Source organism: Barbus barbus (genome assembly GCF_936440315.1).
Source record: "Barbus barbus genome assembly, chromosome: 37".
NCBI lineage: Eukaryota > Metazoa > Chordata > Actinopteri > Cypriniformes > Cyprinidae > Barbus > Barbus barbus.
Genome location: NC_136715.1, coordinates 18394675 through 18418430, shown reverse-complemented (window position 1 = coordinate 18418430; position 23756 = coordinate 18394675). Strand labels below are relative to the sequence as shown.

The window sequence follows — 23756 nt, the reverse complement described above, 5'->3', positions numbered from 1 at the left end:
AACATACTAAGCATTCCATCAAAAACATACCAACTCAGACTTTTGAGTGTGCACTGTGTCATTAAATGTTCTGCTTAAAAAGATCCATTTTTGCTGATATCGTTCAAATATATAAAGCAATTCATCTGTAAATAAAGAAAAAAGAAAACAATAAATCTGTATTTCTTAACACCTTCTACAGTCCAAAAATAAATTTGTTGACACATGTTTAATATACCTAGCTCTTGTAAATGCAGCAGCCAGTGTTCAACCTCTTGCTGAAACTCAGCAACATGAGGAGAACGCAGCATATCAGAAAAGGTCAGAACACTTTCCTTAGTCTGAGCCAAAAGTGCCTCCAATCCTGCACAGAGAAATTAGAAAAAAAAAAACTCAAAATGTTTTGCAAAAGACAATTGTACCATCTGTACCAATGGTTGAGATCAGTTGTATAGATGAGAGTATATATAACTCACCAATGATCGTGAAGGTTTCGCCATCAATAATGTGATGGTTTGGTGCATTCTGAGGTGAGGAACAGGAAATAAATATATTTTTTTCTTTTACTTCACCTTGCTGTTTCTGGACAGCAATAATAAACCTTTTATGATGGAATTCTGCACGTTCCCAGTCCCTCTGGAGTGCTCTGAATGTCTGTTCCATGTCTGCCTCAGCTTTGGCATCTAGATAGATCTGGAAGCCAATGCACATCCACACTCATAGTTCACAATGATCCAAAAACAGTTAATGTTAGGTATTCACTTTAATAAACAAATGAGAACCTTATTGATTTTATTTTGATGCTTTTGTAGCTCTTTGGACATGAGATCAGCCAGCGTTAATTTCCATTCTGGGTCATACAGCAGGCCAATTCCTACAGAAACAATTGTAATGATGGTATATATGATACTAGAGGTTCCAAAACTAACCTGGCACTTGCATATGTTTTTGTAATGTCATTTATCTTACCCTTTAAGATGCTTCTCCAGTGCTTGTGCTTCAGTGTTGGACTGCTCAGCTTACTTAAAAAAGTGAGTAGCTGGTTGAACCCCTGCAAAATCTGCAAGGTTTTATGCAGCAAAGTATCATGGGAGGGTATAACTTTTGCAAATGCTTCTGCCTGTTGTAGCCATTCGTTAACCTTGTCTTGGGCTTTAGCCACCACAAACTGCAAAGATATGAATGCAAAAGAACTGTAAAGCTGTATAAATACATGCAAAATACAAAAACTGTTCAGTTTCAATAATTACATACATTCTTGAATGTTAGTAGCTTCCACTCTTGGATTTGTGTGGACAACACACTCATCAGCTCCCAGAGTCCTTTCCTTGCTTCCATATTCTGCTGTGCTACAGTCAGAAAAGTGAGATCCAGTAGGTGACCTGTAAGAATATATTAAATCACTGACATGAAGCCATTGCATTAAAACCATTGGAAGGGAGGTGCTTAGGATCCTGGGTGTATATCTTACCTCTAAGAATTTCACTGACTCTGCTCTGATCATTCAGCTGCTCAGCAATCACATAGAATTCCCTGCACAATGTTGTCAGCTGGACAAGCATTTCCTTGGGATTCTGGTCAGGGTCAAGATAGAGTCCAGAAGTGGCTTGCGCAACCAAGTTGTCTAATTTGTTCACTAATGAAGAAACATTCCAGTCCAATGTTTCAAGCATAGAATGAAGCTTCTGAGTAACTACATCTGCAGCTGGTTTTAGGAGCTGAACAAACTGATCCCACAAGTCAACTACCTGCAGAAATAACTGTCTGTCAGATTTTGAGACTCAACTGAATTTGTAATAAAAAAATCAATGACCACATTTTCACATGTACCTGCTTCATTGAGAGAATGTTGTTTGGATCAATGTAATTCCTCCTCACAGTCTCCTGTAGGGAGTGGAGGTCTTCCAGCCTCTTCTGCATATCATCTGACATTCTCTCACTGCGCTTTACCTGCATATAATCATGCTGATTAATTACTCCGTAGTTCACAGTAATCGACCAGTACTGACAAAGCAGTATGTCAAAGTCAATACCATGTCTGAAAAAACTGTGAATTGGTGAAAGGTATTTGGCTCAGACTTCATGACTTCCACAGCTCTTTTCAGCTCAGAAATTAGGTTTTCAGAGCGTGTCTGCAAATCTTCACAGAGTAGCTTTAGCACATCCTTGTCAATGGTGCCTAAAATGAAGCCTTAACACAAAAACAGGACATGAAACATTTATACTAATGCTTGATATACAGACATGATCTCTCCATTTCTAAACTGTACGGGAGACTAATATTTCTGTATACAAAAATTAATTTATTTTCTTCATTAAGTAATCATCTTTTAGCAATAAAATACAAACTACGTGACTGACCTACCATGAGGGTTAAGACCATTAAGAGGAGGTATATGCTTCTGTCACAACTACAGGTGCATCCAAAAAAAGTAGAATATTGTGAAAAAGTTCATGTTTTCTTGTAACTTATTTCAAAAAGTGAACCTTTCATATATTTTAGATTAATTACATGTAAAGTAAAACATTTCAACAGTTTTTGTTTTAATTTTGATGATTAGAGCTTACAGCTCATGAAAGTCAAAAATCCAGTATTTCAAAATATTAGAATATTTCCTAAGATCAATCAAAAAAAGGATTTGCAAAACAGAAAAGTTGAAGTTCTTTAAAGTATGTTCATTTATGCACTCAATACTTGGTCGGGGCTCCTTTAGCACAAATTCCAGCATCAGTGAGGTGTGGCATGGAAGCGATCAGCCTGTGGCTCTTCTGAGGCACTATTGAGCCTTTAGCTCATCTGGTTTCTCATCTTTCTCTTGAAAATATCCCAGATTTTCCAAAATATCCCAGATATAGATTCCATATGGGGTTCAGGTCAGGCATGTTGGCTGGCCAATCAAGCACAGTAATATCATGGTCAGCAAATCACTTGTAAGTGGTTTTGGCACTGTGGGCAGGTGCTAAAGTTCTGCTGGAAAAGTAAATCAGCATCTCAATAAAGCTTTTCAGCAGATGGAAGCATAAAGTGCTCCAAAATCTCCTGGTAGACGGCTGCATTGACTTTGGACTTGATAAAACACAATGGACCAACACCAGCAGACGTCACGGCACCCCAAATCATCACTGACTTCTGAAACTTCACACTGGACTTCAAGCAGCTTGGATTCTGTGCCTCTCCAGTCTTCCTCCAGACTCCAGACCTTGATTTCCAAATAAAATGCAAAATGTACTTTTCTCTGAAAAAAGGACTTTGGACCACTGAGCAACAGTCCAGTTCTTTTTCTCTTTAGCCCAGGTAAGATGCTTCTGACGTTGTTTCTGGTTCAGAAGTGGCTTGGTAGCCCTTTTCCTGAAGACGTCTGAGCGTGGTGACTCTTGATGCACTGACTCCAGCTTCATTCCACTCCTCGTGAAGCTCTCCCAAGTGTTTGAATCAGCTTTGCTTGACAGTATTCTCAAGCTTGTGGTCATCTCTGTTGCTTGTGCACCTTTTCCTACCCAATTTCTTCCTTCCAGTCAACTTTGCATTTAATATGCTTTGATACAGCCCTCTGTAAACAGCCACACCTTTCAGTAATGACCCTCTGTGACTTACCCTCTTTGTGGAGGGCGTCAGTGTTCGTCTTCTGGATCATTGCCAAGTCAGCAGTCTTCCCCATTAGTGTGGTTTCAAAGAACAAGAGATACCCGGAATTTATACTGTAGGGATGGTCATTAATTGATACTCAAATGTAAATATTCTAATATTTTGAGATACTGATTTCTGACTTTCATGAGCTGTAAGCTCTAATCATCAAAATTAAAACAAAAAAACTTTTGAAATGTTTTACTTTACATGTAATGAATCTAAAATATATGAAAGTTTCTCTTTTTGAAATAAGTTACAAGAAAAAAAATGAACTTTTTCACAATTTTTTGAGATGCACCTGTATAAGTCAGTCTGATCATATTTTTTTTAATTTATTGTTAGTACATTTAGACTGTATTATTGTGGCAATCATAATGCCTTTATTGGATGAGTAGCTAATTCTCTCAGAAAAATGTGATTGTTGTGAATTTATGTTGTGATGTTTTTATTAAAGATATTTTTAAATTCCTAACAATGAATGCTAAAAACATGTCTCTGAAAAAGTGGGCAGCCATGTACACTAATAAACACAAGAACATTGGACACATATATAGATCATTTTAATTAAATGGAACTAATGTTATTAGTTTCCTGTATTGACTAAAATATAAGTAAGCATATAATCAATCATCGAGTCCTGTGATTGCTTAATGTAACTGCTTTAACTACACCATTCATCTTTCTTCATTGACAGCCATTCAAGTAGCCGTTTTCTCATGAATTAACAGAAACGGGAAGCATACAGATCACAAATTTCAAATATACTATAGTAGACTGCAAATTACTCACTTTTAAAAGCATGCAATTGATGTGCCTATGATGCTGTAGAAGCTTAAATTGAGCTCCTTTTTAATTAAATTTCAATTTTAGAAACTTAAAAACACACACCTATATCCTTTTGGATGTTGGAGATCACTACAGTGAACAACTTATTTGATGTGGTGAAGGATGGCGGCAAGCGGTGAACTCTGTCCATCCAAGAATGAAGTTTCTTGATCAGCTCCTCATAATTCAGGGGGGAAGATCCATGCAAGGTTTCTAGAGAGGCTGAACTCCACTGACTGGTGAACAAATGAACATCTGCCAACCAAGAGTGGCTCTGACACAACTGGTGTACCTCTGTAATGGCGACCTACACAAGAGAAGCGAGGGCATCATAACCACAGTGTTTTGTGAAATAGTAATGCTACTGTACATATTCATACTCTTCTAGGCATGGTGTTTATTTGAATCTAATGTATACAGATTTTTAAAAAAAGTCAGAAAACCTGTGTAATCTTGTCCTGCTCATTTTGAATCTCTTGTATTCCGACATGGACTTTCAAGTTCCACTCCAGCAGTCTCTGGGGCAGAGACTGATAATGGCTTTGCACTCTCTGTCCCTGAACTCTGAGAGAGTTCATTTTGACTGGCACTAGGGTTTTGAGTGACATATCATGCTCCTTTTGTGAGGAAACACTGACAGGACCTGTTACTTCACAACCTTTGGCTGTAAATTTTGAAACGGAAATACAAAACATGAGAATGTTATGCTACATGTTGTATTTGCTTAATATTAAAAAGAATGTTACTTTTTATTTAATGGTACATGCTCTGCTGGGTACCTCCAATGAGGTCTTCAACACAACTGGCAGACAAACAGCCTTTAGAGTCACAAGACAAACTGCAGGAGTCAAAAACCTGTAGATCATATCAACAGTTTAGCACAACCTTGTGTAAAAGAATTGTTTGAATGAGCACTTGTAGTGTACTGTACTTCAAATCTAAAAACTATGTTTTTAAAAACTGTACTTGCAGATCATTGGTCTCAAACTCAATTCCTGGAGGGCCACAGCTCTGCACAGTTTAGCTCCAACCAGCTCCAAATCACACTTGCTTGGAAGTTTCTAGTGATCCTGAAGAGCTAGATTAGCTGGATCAGGTGTGTTGGATTAGGGTTGGAGCTAAACTGTGCAGAGCTGTGGCCTTCCAGGAATTGAGTTTGAGACCAATAATTTAAATCAATGTCCACTTAAGAGTACTTAAAAGGATAATTCACCAAACAAATTATATTCTCTCATGGTAACCAAAGATTTGCTGTTTCCCATTGACTTACATAGTAGGGAAAAAATATTATGGAAGTCAATGGCTACCAGCAACTGTTACCAACATTTGTCAATATCTTTTTTTGTGTTCAACAGGAGAAAGAAATTCAAAATATTAGTACATGACGTACACGGCTCAATAGAAATTAGTTCTGACTATTAGTTTACCTTAAATACTAGTACACTTTAACCATATTTCAAAGACTTATTTATGAAATTACATATAAAAATACTTAAGTGGGTTAAACACTTTAAAGTTCAGCTTTACAAGGTTCTTTTTTCCAAGGGAATACTTTTCAATACATCCACAAATGCAGTGAAAAGAGTAATTATTTGTAGCAGTAGATTTGTACCAATAAAAGTATTTAAAATAATAACACAAAGGTTACAGATGGAATAATAAGAATGGTATGAAAAACATCTGAATGAGAAATAAATAACTGTAAAATTTGAAAAATGATTAAAATTCTCGCACTATAACAAGACCATGAATAATCTACTCTTTTCTCACCTGCAGGACAGAATCTGCAACTGATAACAACGCTCCAAGTAAAACCTCTTGAAACAACTGAAATGGAGGAAAAACAGCAAGCTGCCCATCTGCTCCAAGGATAATTTCTGCCTGGAAGAGACCACCCTGTTGTTCCCGTTCTCTCTAAAAGAGTGTTTAAAAGTCAGATCATCAAAGAGAAATCAAAGTCCAGACTATGATTGATTCTCAAATCAAATGACAATTCAGAATTAAAACATTGTCCCTCACTTTTAAAACATTGTTTTGGAATGCAGTGATCTCCCGCTTTGAGATGGTGACAAGGTTTTGAACAGTCATGCGGTCAGCTAGAGCAGCGAGATTTCCCAGCCACTGTATGGCTTGCTCTGCCTGAATGAGCTCTTTCTGTAGGTTTCTATGGTAGGCAAGCTGAAGGTGTAGGGATTGACTGCTCTGGTAGAGCTTTGAGTTCTCCACTTTCATTTGGAGCTCCTGATGTGCTTGGTAACTATTATCCTTCACCTGCAATAAGATGTTGACGATACTAAGAGCAGTGTATATTTATTAACATTAACGATATACTTCACCCAGAAATTAGTATTCTGTTATTCTGTGCAAAACAAAAGAAGCAAGCCTGAAGAATATTCAAGCTTCTCTCTTGCATACACTGTGGATGGAGATCAGGGATGAATTCCAAGGACAAGAAAGGATTATTATATTAGTCCATGTGCTATATTCCAAGTCTTCTGAAGTGTGTGAGGAATGTAAATCATTATTTACTGAAAATGCTTGACAGCCATGGTAACTACTTTATTTCAATATATGGAAAAGAGTAGCTTGAACATTACGCTAAATAACTGTGTTTGCATCACATGAAAGAAAGTATGGTTTTTGAATCATTCATGAGGGAGTAAATTAATTTAGAATTTTGAGTGAATTGAAATATAATACCCTACTAAGTATATACTAAGGAAATGTATAATAAGGAAATATATATTTACCTTACTAAGTATCGTAAAGCAACAATGTAGGAAACTATTTAAAGAAACTTGAGCTGCCTGATTCTTTTCCAGGAGTGCAGTTTGGAAATCTAACAGTGTATAAGTCCTGAAATCATCATGTGGCAGCCAGCTGACTTGCTTTAGCTCCTCAATTAATCTAGGAAAAATAAAAGAAGCTTTTGAGATGAGCAAAATTTGAATATTTACAGGTAAGGTCCTTGCACACTGAGTCCGAAGTTCTTGTCCAAAATAAATAAATAGAATAAAATACTAATAAATAAAGAATAAATACTACCTCACTTTGTGTTAATCACGTTTACACATTGCCTCCGAAACTTTTGTCCGTCATAAAAAATTCGGATCAGGTTAGATTTTCTGCGTTTTCGCATCCGCATCAAGCATTTTGATAGGAAAGGATGACGAATAAAACGCAAATGCAAATTTCAGACTCAGTGTACAAGGACCTTAAAACTCATTGTTAATTTAACTCTGTAAAGCCTGACATGTGAAACAATGGTTAGACAAATCTAAATTCTGTGAAACTTTTTGTTTTTTGGCTTTTATGGCTCATATTGAATAATACAGTGAGAAAATATTTGTCGAGGTTGATGATACTGATACGGCCAAAAATTAACAATAAAATTCTGATAGCTTGTAATGTAAATCAATGCAATCTTTATAACAGTATAACAGACTATTTACATAAAATGCATATAAATATCAGTTGTCACTCTATATCTCCCAATAATATTCTTAGTAAGATTATATTTAACTGTTTAGCTTTATGATCAAAGCGCTGTAGTTTCTAAACATATAATGCAGTGATGATTGAGAGATGACCAAATAAATGTTCCTCAAAAGCCTGATGATCATATTTGACTTTTTGAATATTAAATATTTACAACAAAAAGGCGTGTATCATAACCTGATTTCTGGAGTATATTAAAAGGTGTTTTACTTGCCAAAAATAGTTTGCATATTAAACAGGATACAGTAGGCTTTACAGGGTTAATTTAATTTTTAACTAAACTATTTGGACAAATACCTGGTGAGATGTAATAAGGCATCCCTGAACTGAGGCACTGCTATCAACAGCTGAGATGGAAGGAATTCAATCCTGCGTTTGACAGTAGCCTGGTGTACATTCCTGTGCCACCTGGAAAAGTTGTCAAAGATACAGATAGAAAAACTGCTTGTATAAACATCTATATAATCAGACATTCCAAAGTTACATATATTAAGACTGAATATAAGTCACCTTTTGAAGGTCTTGCGCAGTAAATAGTCTCTGAAAAATGGGATGTTTCTCAGAGCACCCCAAAGCACAGACTCTCGTTCCCACTCTTCCAGGCTCCAGAGTTCAATGCAGCACCCATTCTGAATGTGTGTTATGGTTGTGAAGGTATTGGTATAGTAATCTGTGCCTGCTTCACTGCGCGAGACAACTCGCAAATCATATGGTCTGACAAAAGAGCATTAGTGTTAGTCAACACGTCAACCATACATCCAATCTCATACAAAAAAAGGCTAAATTTTGACCTGGGGAGGTTTATTGTTCCTGAAAATGCAACTTAAAGGGATAGTTGATGGTGAGTAAATAATGACAGAATTTTAATTTTTGAGTGAACTATAACCTTTAATATTATTGCACTAGATTAAAACTTACTGACTTTGCTCACACAGGCAATAACGATTTTGCACTTTTTGGTGATTTTTTCAACATCTTGTTGCACTCCTTCCCAGACCAAAAATGTCAGGCCTACGATAATCGCTTATATAAATGTCTATAAATGTCTATATATTTATCAAAAAATCAAAGTGGGCACACCATAGCTCCAGAAGTAGAAAAATATTTATGTTCTCACCACAGGTGACGTTTCGAGCGTAGACGCTCTTCATCAGACGTCTGAAGAGCGTCTAATGTCAAAACGTCACCTGTGGTGAGAACATAAATATTTTTCTATTTCTGGAGCTATGGTGTGCCCACTTTGATTTTTTGGTTCATATTATTGTGGTGGAGCACCCACATTGAGCGTTTTGCCTATTGGATGTGCGCTCTTGGACTGTTATATGTTAAATATTTACCAAATTTTGGATTCATTTTTTTCGTACAATTAGAAGAGGTTATGTTTCTTTTTGGAACTAACTGATCACAGGTCTCATTGATCTGAGCTTATTTATTTCAGTTTTTGAGTGAACATTGACAAAATTATTTAAAAAAGGCTTTTTTTACTCGAAAACTGAGGTGCATACGCTCAGATCAATGAGGCTCACGATCAATCTGTTCCAGAAAGAATTACAAAACCTATTCTAACTGTAATAAAACAAGTTGATAAAAATATTTAATTAAATATTTGGTGATAATAAAGCAAAATGAGAGACCTACAAACAATTTTTAAAAGGATGGTCCTTTTTGACCAGGAAAACCAAATTAGATAAAGGATTTTCAATAAAATACAACAAAAAAATTACTGGCACCTGTATGGACCATCTTCAGAAGTCTTCAAATAATAAAATTCATGTTCCCCTAGATGTTTTTTTCCGGCTAACATCTCAACTACCTCAGTTCCAGTGAGTGGTTTGTATTTGGGTTTTCTTTTTTGCTTGGTTTTAGTCTTTTCCTTTGGGACTGCAGGCTTCTCATGTTCAACACTTCAAAACACAGATAAACTGTTTACAATCTTACAATATTTACAATCAAAGAAAAGTGGACGAATGGAATAAGCTGGCAATACTCAACTTACTTGAATTTTCCGACACTTGAGGGCTTAATTACTCTGACATGCCTCACAAAATTTGCTCCTTCATTCCACAAAGTCTCTCTGACTGTGCTCACCTGCAATGATACTAACTGAGGTAGTTTAACAAAAGACAGATCATATTGTGGTGGAGACAACAGAGGGCTGAGGGCGCGAAAAGGTGAGGGTTCACACTTAAATGCTGGTGTCGCAGTATGAGATTTACGAAATAGCAGTCGAGGCTGAGAAGCTGCAGGTTCAAGACTGCAATCTGAACAGTAAAGCTGGTTTCTTCTCTTGCTTTGGGTGTTGGCGGTTTCTGAGAAGCCATTTCCTTGAGGCTCTTTCTTGGGTGATGACATGGTTAAAGTCAGTTTGAGATATCACCAACTGCACTGTGAGACTTCTTCAAACCCATCTTCTGAAGAAAAAAACACATTCAATGTTTCATGAAACATGAATCAAAAAGTAGTATGCCTGTTTGTCAAGATACTGAGCACAAATTTAGATTAAGAAGACCACTTGATACTGCATTACTACAAACAAAGCAGCATTTGCATGTCTAGCATTATTATTTAGGCCTATGGTAAGTTACCTTTTATTAGAGAAAATTAATTTTGTCTACTAATTTTTCTAAAATAGGTTTAAACCGTGTAACTTAAGCCCAACAGTCCACAGGAGCACATTAATTTAACCTAAAAGTACACGTATAAGTAAACTTCACTTGCATTAATAGAAATGTTATATTGTCGTTTTCAATATTTATACTCTATAGTACAACCGCACCGGAACGAGAAATGATAGCCAAGTCAACAAAAACACAAATACGACGCTGTTTTGCTAGATATGTGAAAAATAAGCGACTTACTGTTTTAATAAGTTCATATAAAGAGACTTGTGTAAATTTGTCCTACCTGGAATCAAATCTCAACGCATCTGTTTGCGCGCTTTCTGTTGCCATGGGTACAGTAGCAAACTTTCACAATAGAAATCTTACAAGGCAAACTTCACGTAACCATATGGAACGGGTTACATAATGCAAGGAAATTAAGAACAGGATAAGGCCCCATGAAGGCAAAGGAGCTTCAAGTCAAAGCCTTATGGTAAAAGCGGACAAAACATAACGTGCCAAGAAATGCATTAACAAGACAATGCCAAATATTAATCAAAAGGGCTCTTAATAAATATTATATTTAAGATTTTGACAAGAAAGTCAAAAGCCTCACTGTAAGGTAGTCTACTAACGTTAGTTGCAAATCCTTATGGGGGCAAACATCAGCCCATGGAGCTTGCTGGTCTCAGGGTTATTATTATTAATTTAAACTGAAATTAAAACCATTACAAAGTTACCTGAAATAAATATAAAATAAAATGTATATAAAAAAATATTTCAGCTAACCTGATGAATACATAAATCTATACAAAAACTACTAAAGGTGTCAAAAATGTAACAAAATTGAAAATGAAAAGAGAAAATATAAAAATAAAAGCCAATTCAAAATAATAATAAAAAATATAATAGTATATCAAAGATACTAAAATAACACTTGCTGGTTTGTTAAATTGGGTTCAAGTTGGTCTCCTAGCCTTCCTAAGTTGGTTAAGCACCCCAAACTCCATTAAAACCAGCCAGGAGAAAAACTTTGGTGTTTGAGCAGTTTCAGAGCGGTTTTCTCTGTGGTGTCCCATTCATTAAACTGCATTATCAACCAACACACTGCAGATTAAGATTAACAATGATAGACTCTGCCCTCGCTTTCAGTTTTACACCTATTTTCCAGAAAATGGACTTCTCAGGAAACGTGTACTATATACTAACCACATTGTTTCAAAAATGTATTGCAAGTAATGTCTCACACTGTCCTTGTGTGTCTAAATGTACTGGATCATTAAAATAAACATTTAAATGAATCTGAGTTTAAAAATGCCATTCTTTATGTCAGAGAGTAAGATTTTGATGGACTATAAACAAATAAAAATGCATTTCACACATACATTATCGTATAGACATGTTATATCAAAACTTTATAAACCGATAGATGTATTAATGTTTATACACACTAAACAAAATCCCAATTAACAGCATGAAAAGACAGTAGATTTGTCAGAATTCAGTCATTTTCTTATGCGTGTCTGCTTTCTTCTGCTCTCTCTGAATGGTCTGTTCCTGAGCCTTCAGCTGCTCCAGTAAATTGTGGGAAGCAATGAGCTTCTCTTCGATTCGACTGACCACTGTCGCATCCCTGTGGACAGAGAGACAGCAAAGAAAAACAAACTTAGAAAGAGAAAAACAATGAGTGTTGGAGAGAAAGAAACCTCTATTCAGCCAAATTAACAGCACTGCTGCAACAAAACTATTCATTGCTATTTTTGTATAACTGTATTGCACAAGCAAATGTATGTCAGAGCAAACGGGTAATAATGAAAAGTGCTCTCCAACTGTACATCTTTTTTGCTTTTTTTGTACAAGCAGCTTTAGAAGATAAAATGGGGCTAAGATTTTGCATGCATGAATATCTTCAAAAGTCTGTTTCATCCAGTAGATTTGTTTAGACAGTTCATTTAAATTGATAATTTATTTTTAAAAAATTGGTTTTAAAAAAGCTGCTGGTTCATATAATTAATTTGGTCAACAAATATTTTAAATTGTTGAAAGTTTTGATAAAATAAGTCTTCAAAAAAGTGATTCATCGAATCAGTTTGAATGGACAACTAACTTAATTTTTTCAATTCAAAAATGATTTGTCTAAAGGTCTGATTCATCCAAGAAGTTTGTTCAGACTGTTCATTTAAAGGGTTAGATCTCCCAAAAATGAAAATTAGTCCCAAGTTTTACTCGCCCTCAAGGCATCCTAGGTGTATATGACTTTCTTCTTTCAGATGAATCCAGTCGGAATAATATTCAAAACTGTCCTGGCTCTAAATAGCCATAAAGGCCTCCTGTAGCAAATCGATGCGGTTTTTTTTTTTTTTTTTTACAAATCCTCGTTTTGTGCTTCTAATTTGTCATAGAGATGCAACTGTATGAAAATTTCTGATCATGAATATAGTGACCCAAATTATCACAGTTATCAGTATTATCATGGTATTGTTAAAATGTGTAAAAGTAAAAGTACTGACTCATAAATCATTTCACTAAGTTTTGTATTTAAAACCAACAAACAATAAATAAAGTTACCTTTGGTTTGCATAAACACTAAAACAATAAAATTACAAATGATGTCTGAATTTTAAATGACAACATGACTGACAACAGTTTATCTAATTGCATGTACAAAATGTTTGAGTAAAGTTTCATAAAATAGTAAACCTCACATTTCAGCCTTTCAATAGTCAAAATGATCTGCTCCATAAATAATTCTAGATACCTTATCTAAATTGTTTAAATGTGTAGAATCATAACTCGCATAAATTGTTTTTCATCAACAGGTCAAAATGTACAGCGGGGCATGCAAATTTGGTCTGTTTTTGCCCAGACAGAAACTGCACAAAGGCTGAATGTGAATGCAAGTTTCTGTAAATCCACTCTCTGACAGCAGGTGGCGCTGATGGAGCAGCAGAATTACAGCTGTTTCCCGTAACCTCTGTGAACAAAGCAGCATTGCGATTAAAACACTACTTTATTAGGCATTACATGGAGCGAAGATGAAAACAAAATGCCATCAAATCTTTTCTGAAGACAGTCAGAACCTTCAGAGGTAGATTCATGTAATTCATTCATAGCTTCATTTGTGTAATTCTATTAGCACTCTTTTAAACCCTCTCAGCTTTTCTGCCATGTTTTCACATAAAACCAATCTACTGACACGTGACACTGTTACTGAAAACTGCTATATGCTGGACAAAATTTATTTATCAGTTGTTCAAATCGTGATAATCTAATACGGTTTTAATGATAATTAAAATATGAAATGGTAATACTAACCGTGGGGAATATTATCATGATTTATTGTCAAACCGGTAATTGTTCCATCCCTAATTTGTGACCGGTGTTTTGTTTTGTTCTCTCCCCACATTCGTCGCTAATCACACAACGCCGACCTCCTACATCATCCACCGGAAGGGCTTCCGCTTATGAAAGTTAGATGAAGTGAGAGAGATGTGTTTATCATGTTTGAAACATGGATATTTTTCTTGCAAAAATGCATGGATTCGCTACAGGGGGCCTTTATTCATCCCCCGGAGCCATTTATGAATATGCGCACTTTATTTTGTGTGTTTTGGACCGTGTAACAGAAACACCCACTGACTGCAATGATAGAGCTTAGAAGAGCCAGGACAATTTTTAATATCACTCCGATTGGATTCGTCTGAAAGAAGGAAGTCATATACACCTAGGATGGCTTGAGGGTGAGTAAATAACAGGATCATTTTCATTTTTGTGTGAACTAACCCTTTAAATGGTTTAAATTCACAAATAAGCCTTCAAAAAGTCTGATTTATACAATTGGTTTATTCTGACTAAATTGTTTAAACTAAATGATTTGTTCAACTGAAATGAGCTTTTGAAAAAAATTAGTGTCCATATGTCCCCAAACAGCATAACATTTTCAAGAGCAGACGGTAATTTAATTACTTAAAGCTGCAGTCCGTAAGTTTTGCCTCTTTGGCGCCATCTCTGTTTGAAAACCTGGAATTGCAGCTCTGTGCAGAATTATCTTCCGTGCGTGGGGTTGTGCTCCGTCATGGCTCCAGTGCGGATGAATCTAAAGTTTTGAGGAGTATGTGTCAGTCTGTCAGTCACCGCACCGGTGTGGATACTGTACTTAGGAATCACAGATTCTAGCCTACGTCTTGGAACATATGACCCAAATAAGAATTTCCACCATATATTGCCATCTGAACAAGTAACAAGTCTGCCATGATTGTTCTGACCAACTGAGGAAAAAAGCATTACAATACATCACGCTACCAATGGTGATTAAATCTAACGATCGGTTAGCTCATATCACATCTAACCGTGCAAATTATTATTATTGTTATACTTTATTCTCAAATTATTAATGTCAACAACATCAGCATTATGTGACAATGAGTATAGTGTGTATTAAGGCCTTTCCACACTGAGCACGATGCGAAAAGACGAGGCGAATCGCCCGCGAATGTTGCTTTCACACCAAGCGCGAAACGAACATTCGCCTTCTGCTAATTCACTCCTGCACGCTAGGTGGCGCTGACCAACAATGTATTTTTCCTCGGATATGTATCGCATGGATTTAACATCTAAATTAAGATAAACAAAGTTTAGTTCTACACCAGAAACACAAACTATCTCTAATGCTTACAAGAATAGGCTACATCCTAAAATATAATTAGAAGTACAATTAGCATCAAGCTACACTTGAAAATGTATTTATTAATGTATTTGGTTACCCACTTTAAACCATCATCGAGTGCTTGTGACTTCCGATTGTGATTTATAGTTGATTTTGATTCCATAATGATAAGCACAGATGTACTCTTTGTTGCTATAAAAAATAAAATGAGCTGCATACAAAACACATACAGAAAATATCGGCATAATCATGTCTATTTGCTTTCATATTTTCATGTGTTTTTTTTAATATGGAAGATCTAGAGAGTGAATGCACTCTGAATCATAACACTCGCGCATGTGGAAGAAAACGGACGGTGCTCTACAGATCACATGATTCAGTGGAGAATTATTATAAATGTTATTCTGTATGAAGAACATGCGAGAATAAATCTGTTCTCAAATACCAACGATAACAAGAATTCAGTATCCACTCTTATATCCAGGAGACTCTTCGGTGTTCGTTTACACTGGTTTTCGAAACATTCTCAACTTTTGTGCAACAGCAGCTGCTCCGGTCATGTGATCCCAGCTCAAATCTTATTGGATGGCCCGTGTTTTCGCTTTGCAAAACTGAAGATTCGTCAGACTGAACGAAAAAAATAAATAAAAATAAATAAATAAAATTGCATTCTCGGTGCGCGAATGTTCGCGGTCTATGTGGAAACATCCATAGGAAGCTGTTGTTTTATTCCAGCGCATCATCGCGTGCGAAATTCATTTTGCTTTTTCGCGCTCAGTGTGGAAAGGCCTTTAGCGTGTAGATTTCAATTCCTGTACAGTCTAATCTAATTGTCATGCCATTCGAAAAACATATTAAGAAATTATTTTAACCCAAAAAGCAAATTATGCTCTCATCGAACTGGTTGTCTTTAAAATACAAATCTGGTGTAATCCCAGACTCTGTAATAATCAGAGGCACATTTAAAACTGGAATATAATTTGTTTCATAAACACACAATCCTTTCTGGATTACAATCCGCCATCAAAATGATACATTTAATTATTCTAGCTGCTGTGAGAAAAGGCTATAAAAAATACGTCACCTGCAGGATCCTGACATGCGATAGTCTAGTAGCCGGGACAACTTCTTTACGTTTACAGACGTGACGTAATGACATGACATGCTTGAATTTCCTGTGACACCTACCTGTACCACTCAAATTAGAAAACATTATTATAAACTAACCGTTGTGAATCGGGCTAAAGTAAGGCGATAGTTTTGAACACTGGCTGGTTATGTACTTGCTCAAATATTGATTTCTGATCATTTTTAACCCCAAAAAAAAAAAAGTTACAGACTGCAGCTTTAAGTAGCTTCTGCAACACTGGTAAGGGTAATATCAAGAAAGATACTGATGATAAGGAAAAGATAAGAAAACTGGCCAGGTGCAAAGAAAGTGAGTAAAGTATACCTTCCATTTCGTCTACTGAGAGACTTTGAGAGTTGCTTAATCTCTCTCTCCACTTGAGCTACTTTCTCTGTAGTCTGGAACAGACGAACATTCAGGGAACGTTTGGTGCTCTTTCCGCCCCTGTAGGCCTCTGCACCAGTGACTGATGAGCTTGATGAATGAGACGCAGACTGAGCTCTATCACCAAGCTTAGTGTTCAGGAAATCAAAAACATTGCGGCGTGTCGATGTGGATGCTTTTCTCTTTTTAGCCTTCGGTTTATGAGGGGCTGGGTTATCCTTAGCGATAGCGGCTGCAGTCTTTCTCTGCGTGAGCTCAGCACATATGTCCAATGAGCTGCCTTTCGGAAGAACCACTGCCTGAACCGGCTCTACTCGTCCAGACAGGGTTTTCCCCAAACCTACGCACAAGATATAAATAAGTGGTGAAACGATATGGATATTTTGATGGCCAACAGCAGATATAAAGCCTACAAATAGCCTACATAAATTTTTTTCAAATAAAGACAAGGTAGTACTAATTCTACATACAGCACATAGTGAATATGACATATATAGCATAGATATAGGGCAGCATCATTTAAAATCAATGATCTAAAGTTTGTCTCTTATGCGTGTTCTGTGACAGCCCAACACTTATTTCAGCATTCAAATGCACACTCTGATCTTTAAACCTAGAGCGCACACACATTTCTACATGCATTCGACAAATCCACACTTCAGAGGATCTCAAAGTTGAATTTGACAAGTTTACAAAATTAAGGAAGTTAAAAAAAATTGATATTTAAGTATTTTGAAAGCATTATAATATTACAACCTTTGCTTTACAGTTACAAATAATAGAAAAATTAATGTTATAATACTTTGCGTTTAAGAATTGAGTGTAATAATTTACTTGTCAGAACTGTTAAACGGAGACAGTAAACTAATGAAAAAGCAAAATGGGAACTCTGTGCGCTCAGGCGTCTATGAGCTGACAAAATAAAAGGCCCACTTCCACCATGCTGATAATTAAAAAGGTACCAAATATCAGCTGATATATATCGGTCGACCACTAAATTGCAAACATCTGTTCTTATAGTTTTTAGACTAATGTTCACCTACCTTTACCAAGCTCATAACCCATTTTCAGCAAGAGCTTGGAGCCAATGCCACGCGTGAGCCTCCCAACCACAAAACTCTGCACTGTTTACCTGGGCCATGTCCTCGTCCCTTGATGTGAATACTGTAATGAGATACAAAGTCAGCTTAATTTCAACAGTACCCTGTGTTGAAGAGCTCTAAACCTTTGCATCTGTATTTGTGTATGGCCAGTGAATGAACTGCTCTACAATGCAGGCAGACATGTTAATGTGGAGTTAATTCATTTGACCTATGAACTGAGCTGATATTTTAAAGATTAGTCTTTATTGAAAACAGCTAACAAGCACAATCAGTTAATTTTAATCTGATCATATATTCAGTCCACATTTAAAATGGAACAAAACAATAAGTAAACATTTTCCATAAAGAAATGCATATTTTAGTATCCATGTTTCATTTTTTATAACAATTAAGAACATTCTCTACGATTCCCCTTTATTGTGGTGTGTCTGGATGTTTCTTTTTTTTAAATTCCCATTTTTCTCAATGGAGATTCTCAATACTTTAATAGTTTTTAACTGTATCTTTTACTTATACAATAAACACTACCAATCAAAAATTTGGGGTCAGTAAGATTTTTGTTTTTGAAAGGAATTTTTCTAAGCAAGGATGCATCAAAAAAGCAACAGTTAGGACATTTATAAGGTAACAAAAGATTTCTATTCCAAACAAATGCTGTTCTTTTGAACTATTTTCATCAAAAATGTATCACAATTTCTATAAAAAATATACAAAAAAAAAAAAAAAACGTTGACATTTACAATAAGTGTTTCTTGAGCACCAAATCAGCATTAGCTTGACTTCTAAAGAATCATGTGACACTGAAGACTGGAGAAATGGCTGCTGAAAATTCACAAAAATAAATTACATCTGAAGATATAATAAAACAATATTTTAAATTTCAATAATTTCACAATATTACTGTTTTTAATAAATAAATTCCGAAAAGGTGCCATGGTATTGTGGTTTAAAAAAAAAATCCCCCAATTTCTTTAATGGTATAGATTGAAATATATATGTATTACAGTAATGAGAATTGACAGGAATGGGGATAACTGCGATGAAAATAATGTCACAGTGGAAAATATTCTGAAGGTTTTAAAAAATATGCTGTTTTTTTTTATTTTCTCTCAATTACTAAAGAATATAAACGGGTCTTTTAAAAGATTGACCCAGATATACTTTCCTCAGACTACAGTATACTGTACAGGGCTCGCAAAATTTCTAAATCCCTGGTAGCCCTTCGGCAGGTACTCTTCAGATTTTGGTAGCCCGAAAATTATTTAACTAGCCCAAATAAAATAAAGACCATAAATGTCAATCAAAAACATTTTCAATACACAAATATCAACGAATACCAAGGAAAGAGTTTTATTTTACTATTTACAAGGTATCTGCAGAATTGTTAAAAATCTATTTATGATTTATGATTTCTTATACCATTTAAAGTATTTAAAACTGTCTAAGGCCTTAAAAACTCTTCAGTTTAGTTGTATCAAATTTAAGGACACGTGGGAGCAATGTTCCCTCTAATTTTTTTTCTTGCTGAGCAAAACTTTTCTCTATTGAGCGGACATTTCGGTCACCTGGGCAAAAGCATTCTTTATACCAGACCTGTACAGCATGCATGCACAAAAAAAGTGTGTAACTAAATGATGTGACCCTTGATGTAACTAAATGATGTACATTTTAGGTTAAATGAGAAACATTTTTACTGTACAATACACTGCAGTTCAAAAATTTGGATCAAAGTTTTTTAAAGAAGTTTCTTATGCTCATCAAGGCTGCATCTATTTGATAAAAAATACTGAATATTATTTCACAAAATAATAATGTGAAATATTATTACAATTTAAAATAAATGTTTTCTATTTTAATATACTTTAAAATTGTATTAATTACTGTGAAGCAAAGCAGTATTTTCAGTCACATGATCCTTTACAAGTAATTTTAATATGCTGATTTTTAATCAATGTTGGAAACAGTTGTACTGCTTTTTTTTAATATACTGTATTTTTTGGGACCCGTGATATTAAAAAAAAAAAAAAAAAAAAGTTAAAAAGAACAGTGTTTAGTCAAAATAGAGATTTTGTGTTACAATATAAACGATTCAAAAGTTTGGGGTCAGAATTTTTTTTCTTTCTTTTTTTAAAGATACTTTCTAAAGTTTAAAGCAAGTTCAATAAACTTTATTCAGCAAGGATGTGTTAAATGGATAAAATTGATAGTAAAAACTTCTGTTAGAAAATATTTCTATTTTGAATAAATGCTGTTCTTTTAAACTTTTTATTAATCAAAGAATCAAAGAAAAAAGTAACACAGGTTCCAAATAAATATTAAGAAGCACAACAGTTTCAACACTGATAATAAATCAGCATATTAGAAAGATTTCTGAAGGATCATGGGACACTGAAGACTGGAGTAATGATGCTAAAAATTCAGCTTTGATCACAGGAATAAATGCTATTTTATAGTATAGGTATTAAAATAGGAAACCAATATTAGAAATTGCAATACTATTTCACTATATCACTGTTTTTTCTGTATTTTTGAAATGAATACAGCCTTGATGAGCAAGAGACTCAAAGTCAAAGACTCAAAAACAAGGTCAATTATTTATCAGGTTTATAATATAGCCCTAACATAATATATTATCAAAACAAACTATTTAAACTGATAGAATAGAATAGAATAGAATAGAATACAAACTGAAGCAAAACTTAATCTGAGATCTGCAAGTTAAATATATAAAAAAACGTGAACATATGAATTCTTCTATAGCAGTCTAAACATGGTTATGAAGAACAGTTTGTACAATACTCGTGTGTGACTGTACATGTTTCAGAGTTTTGCCCATCCTCCGCTATTTCCAGCACTTAATCAAGCCACTCTTCTTTAATACACGAGGACGTTTTATTTCTCATGTCATTGCGTTTGTGTTGTCTCTCGTGTTGAGCGCACCGCAACCATTGAAGTATTCAGTTTCACGGTCGCGGTTGCTCAGCTTAGAGGGAACACTGTGTGGGAGCCCTGTATTTAAGGTAGCCCGTCGGGCAGGGCAGTGATACATTTTGGTAGCCCGACTGGAAAACACAATAGCCCTGGGATGTCGGGCTAGCGATTTTGCGAGCCCTGCTGTACTGTACTGCAGTACACAATATTCCAGAGGATGTTGTAATTATGCTTTAGGCACCTTTAGCATAGGCAGCATCACACTGGTCTGTATCATCCTCAGAGTCTGATGAGGAAGAGGAGGAACCATCATCTTGACGAAGAGGAGGAATGATCCCATCAGCCTCCAGCACAGCCTCCTTCAGCAGCAACGAGTCAAATTTCACTGTGTGCAAGCCACCTTCAATCTCTGGAAAAAGAGAAGCACAATGTCTCATGCACACCTCTAATGTATTGCTCTGTTTTACCTGATCGAGTGCACGTACTGTTGTGTTTTTGTGCAGTCTATGTTTGAAGCTGCCGCTATATCCCATTAAATCTCCCCTTGGGGATCAATAAGGAATCTCTCTGTCTTCTAAATTGTAGGGAAGGTAACACACAAATGATATCATGTAGCAATCTTTGTTCTTCCTTTCTGTTAATGGCGCTGAAAGAAATGAGAAATTGTACCTGATATTCTGGCTGGGTACCAGATGCCATCTTCATGCTTGGCCAAACACGCAGAGCCCGACTCCATGTTACTGATGTCAGCCTCCAGGAAGTCCCTGAGCTCTGATACACACACCACCTCCCCATGAGAGTACCTGAAAAACACACACTAGTCAACAAAACAGCTACATAAAACAAAAATACCACCATAGTCCAAAGAGAGAGAGAGATAGATAGATAGATAGATAGATAGATATGTGCTCTCAAACGATTTATCGCGATTAAGTGCATCCAAAATAAGTTTGTTTACATAATACAGTATGTGTGTGTATTTTGTATATTTATTATGTATATATAAATAAACACACATACAGAATATATTTTGAAAATATTTACATGTATATATTTATATTCATATAGTTTATATCATATATAAAATATTTAATATATAAAAGTAAATTTTTTCTTAAATCTATACATGCATGTGTGTATTTATATATACATAATAAATATACACAGTATACACACATTATGTAAACAAAAACATTTATTTTGGATGTGATTAATCACGATTAATCATTTGACAGCACTATATATAAAATTTATAAACAAATAACATTTTAAACAGGAAAATATAGTTTTATGATAAAACTATAGTTATAATAATAAAACAGTTTTGGTTAATTATTAAATGCATTTATAAATGACATTTCCAAGGAAAAAACATTTTCTTATAATTATTAAAAGATCAGTTTAAAAAATAGATAAGATATTCATAAAACTACTTTTTACATGAACAATATCATTAAACTGTTTTAAAATAATACTTAAGTATTTTATGCATATAAATATATGTACAATATATTTTAAACAATAAATGTTACCTGAAAATATGCAACTTTTAAGAAAATAATTAAGATGTGCACTCACATGTATTAAAAGTGTAAGAAAAAATTGATGTAATTTAAAATGTCAAAATTGATGTAATTTTAACTTTTGTTAAAAATGGTATAAAAGATTTTCAAATTTGTATTCTTTAATGTTTCCTTTTTGCGTGAAAATTATAATATCTGGCAGTCAAATGTCAAAGCTCCACACTTTTTTGTTCCACAAAAAAAAAAAAAAACCCTGAAGACGTAAAAGACAGCACCTGCAGTTGTCCATGAAGCGGCACTTGCCCTCAAGGTAGAAGCCGCAGGGTTTCATGCATTTGTTTGTGGGATGAAGGTAAAGCACCCGGACTCGAGCCTCTTCTCCTTCTGGCTCTTCAGGGCACACTACCATGGCGTTATGGTACTCTAGGGTTCCCCATGAGGTACGGTAAGGAGCACATACCTTAGTTCCACTTATATCCACCTCTTCCTCCTCATCCGGTTCAGTGTTTTGTTTTACCTCAGCAGAGTCTTCTGATAGTTCAGCATAGAAAGTAGCAAACTCACCCTCTAAAGCAGTTTCTTGAGTAGCAGATGTGGCATTTTGGTTTGCCGAAGGCTGCTCCAAAGAGGCCAGCAACTGGCTTTTTTTGACAGACACCAGGCTGGACTCTGTGAGCTCAATGAGCTGCTGCAGGTCCTCCTTTAGCTTCAGGAGGTCAGCCTGCTCTGCTGAGCCCAAACCAGCAGATAACGCCACCTCCACCTGCTGAAGCTGAGCGCTGTAGGTCTTGATGGCTTCTTCCAGACTGCTTTCATCCATAGTGAGGATCAGGTCCTTACATGACAGGAGCTCACTGAGATGAAACTAAAGGAAAAGAGCAGACAAAGAAAGGTCCCGCTACATTATGCAGTATAGTTTTCACATATTTCAGAATCAGCACCTTAATTAAAATATATTTAATGTTCCTGTGTGATATATTTGTGATGTAACGACTATGCAATGATGCCGGTTAGCTTTCAAGCTAACGTTACAGCCTAAAGTTAGCACTCTCTGGCTAGTGTCCTGCTGTCTTAATGCAGATAAGTTACATGGTTTTAAGTTTTTACCCGACTAAAATGACTTAAAAATCACGACGGACTTACATTTGAAATCTGCCGTTGGTCGTGGCATTGTTTTGTTTCTGTTTGGACAGATACAGCACCTCATTAGGAGTCGCTCAACTTTGACCTCACTGTCGTCATCGATCAGCTTGCTTCCGATTTTTTTTTAAAAAGTTTAAATAAACTTAAAAATTATACGTAAACCGTGCGGTTTCAAAAACACCTAAATGTATTTTATTTTTAGCAGCTATGGTGTGTTAATAATGTGACTATGTAATACCTCCTGTTTTTGTGTTGTTAAAAACAAGACTACGAATTTAACTTTGTATTCAGTATTTTGTATTGAATTCCCACTATAAAAGTACATTTTGTCCATGTAATTGTTGTAG

At 35.4% G+C, this 23756-nt stretch overlaps 1 protein-coding gene and 1 pseudogene across 2 annotated transcripts in view; both read right to left on the bottom strand.

Moving 5' to 3' along the window:
- The window catches only part of dnhd1 (dynein heavy chain domain 1), a gene marked incomplete at its 3' end in the record, with an annotated part of 34908 nt that extends 24046 nt beyond the window's left edge, over positions 1 to 10862 (bottom strand). The window contains exons 1-20 of the mRNA XM_079395988.1: positions 10835 to 10862; positions 9927 to 10341; positions 9661 to 9834; positions 8441 to 8644; positions 8228 to 8338; positions 7183 to 7339; positions 6452 to 6703; positions 6203 to 6346; positions 5212 to 5287; positions 4876 to 5096; positions 4496 to 4739; positions 2013 to 2170; positions 1810 to 1929; positions 1451 to 1727; positions 1234 to 1361; positions 949 to 1147; positions 762 to 853; positions 456 to 672; positions 218 to 343; positions 31 to 125 (exon numbers count right to left, since the gene is read on the bottom strand). Of these exons, the coding sequence (XP_079252114.1) occupies positions 31 to 125; positions 218 to 343; positions 456 to 672; positions 762 to 853; positions 949 to 1147; positions 1234 to 1361; positions 1451 to 1727; positions 1810 to 1929; positions 2013 to 2170; positions 4496 to 4739; positions 4876 to 5096; positions 5212 to 5287; positions 6203 to 6346; positions 6452 to 6703; positions 7183 to 7339; positions 8228 to 8338; positions 8441 to 8644; positions 9661 to 9834; positions 9927 to 10282 (3351 nt within the window). The 5' untranslated portion in view covers positions 10283 to 10341; positions 10835 to 10862. The remainder of the gene's footprint in view (positions 1 to 30; positions 126 to 217; positions 344 to 455; positions 673 to 761; positions 854 to 948; positions 1148 to 1233; positions 1362 to 1450; positions 1728 to 1809; positions 1930 to 2012; positions 2171 to 4495; positions 4740 to 4875; positions 5097 to 5211; positions 5288 to 6202; positions 6347 to 6451; positions 6704 to 7182; positions 7340 to 8227; positions 8339 to 8440; positions 8645 to 9660; positions 9835 to 9926; positions 10342 to 10834) is intronic.
- Positions 10863 to 11995: 1133 nt separating this feature from the next.
- LOC306857204 (zinc finger CCCH-type with G patch domain-containing protein-like) lies at positions 11996 to 23524 on the bottom strand (annotated as a pseudogene). The gene is made up of 7 exons (XR_013785894.1): positions 23410 to 23524; positions 22542 to 23131; positions 21413 to 21546; positions 20985 to 21152; positions 17753 to 17873; positions 16650 to 17049; positions 11996 to 12163 (listed from the first exon to the last, which is right to left on the bottom strand). The product of XR_013785894.1 is annotated as a zinc finger CCCH-type with G patch domain-containing protein-like (transcript).
- Between the last annotated feature and the right edge of the window lie 232 nt (positions 23525 to 23756).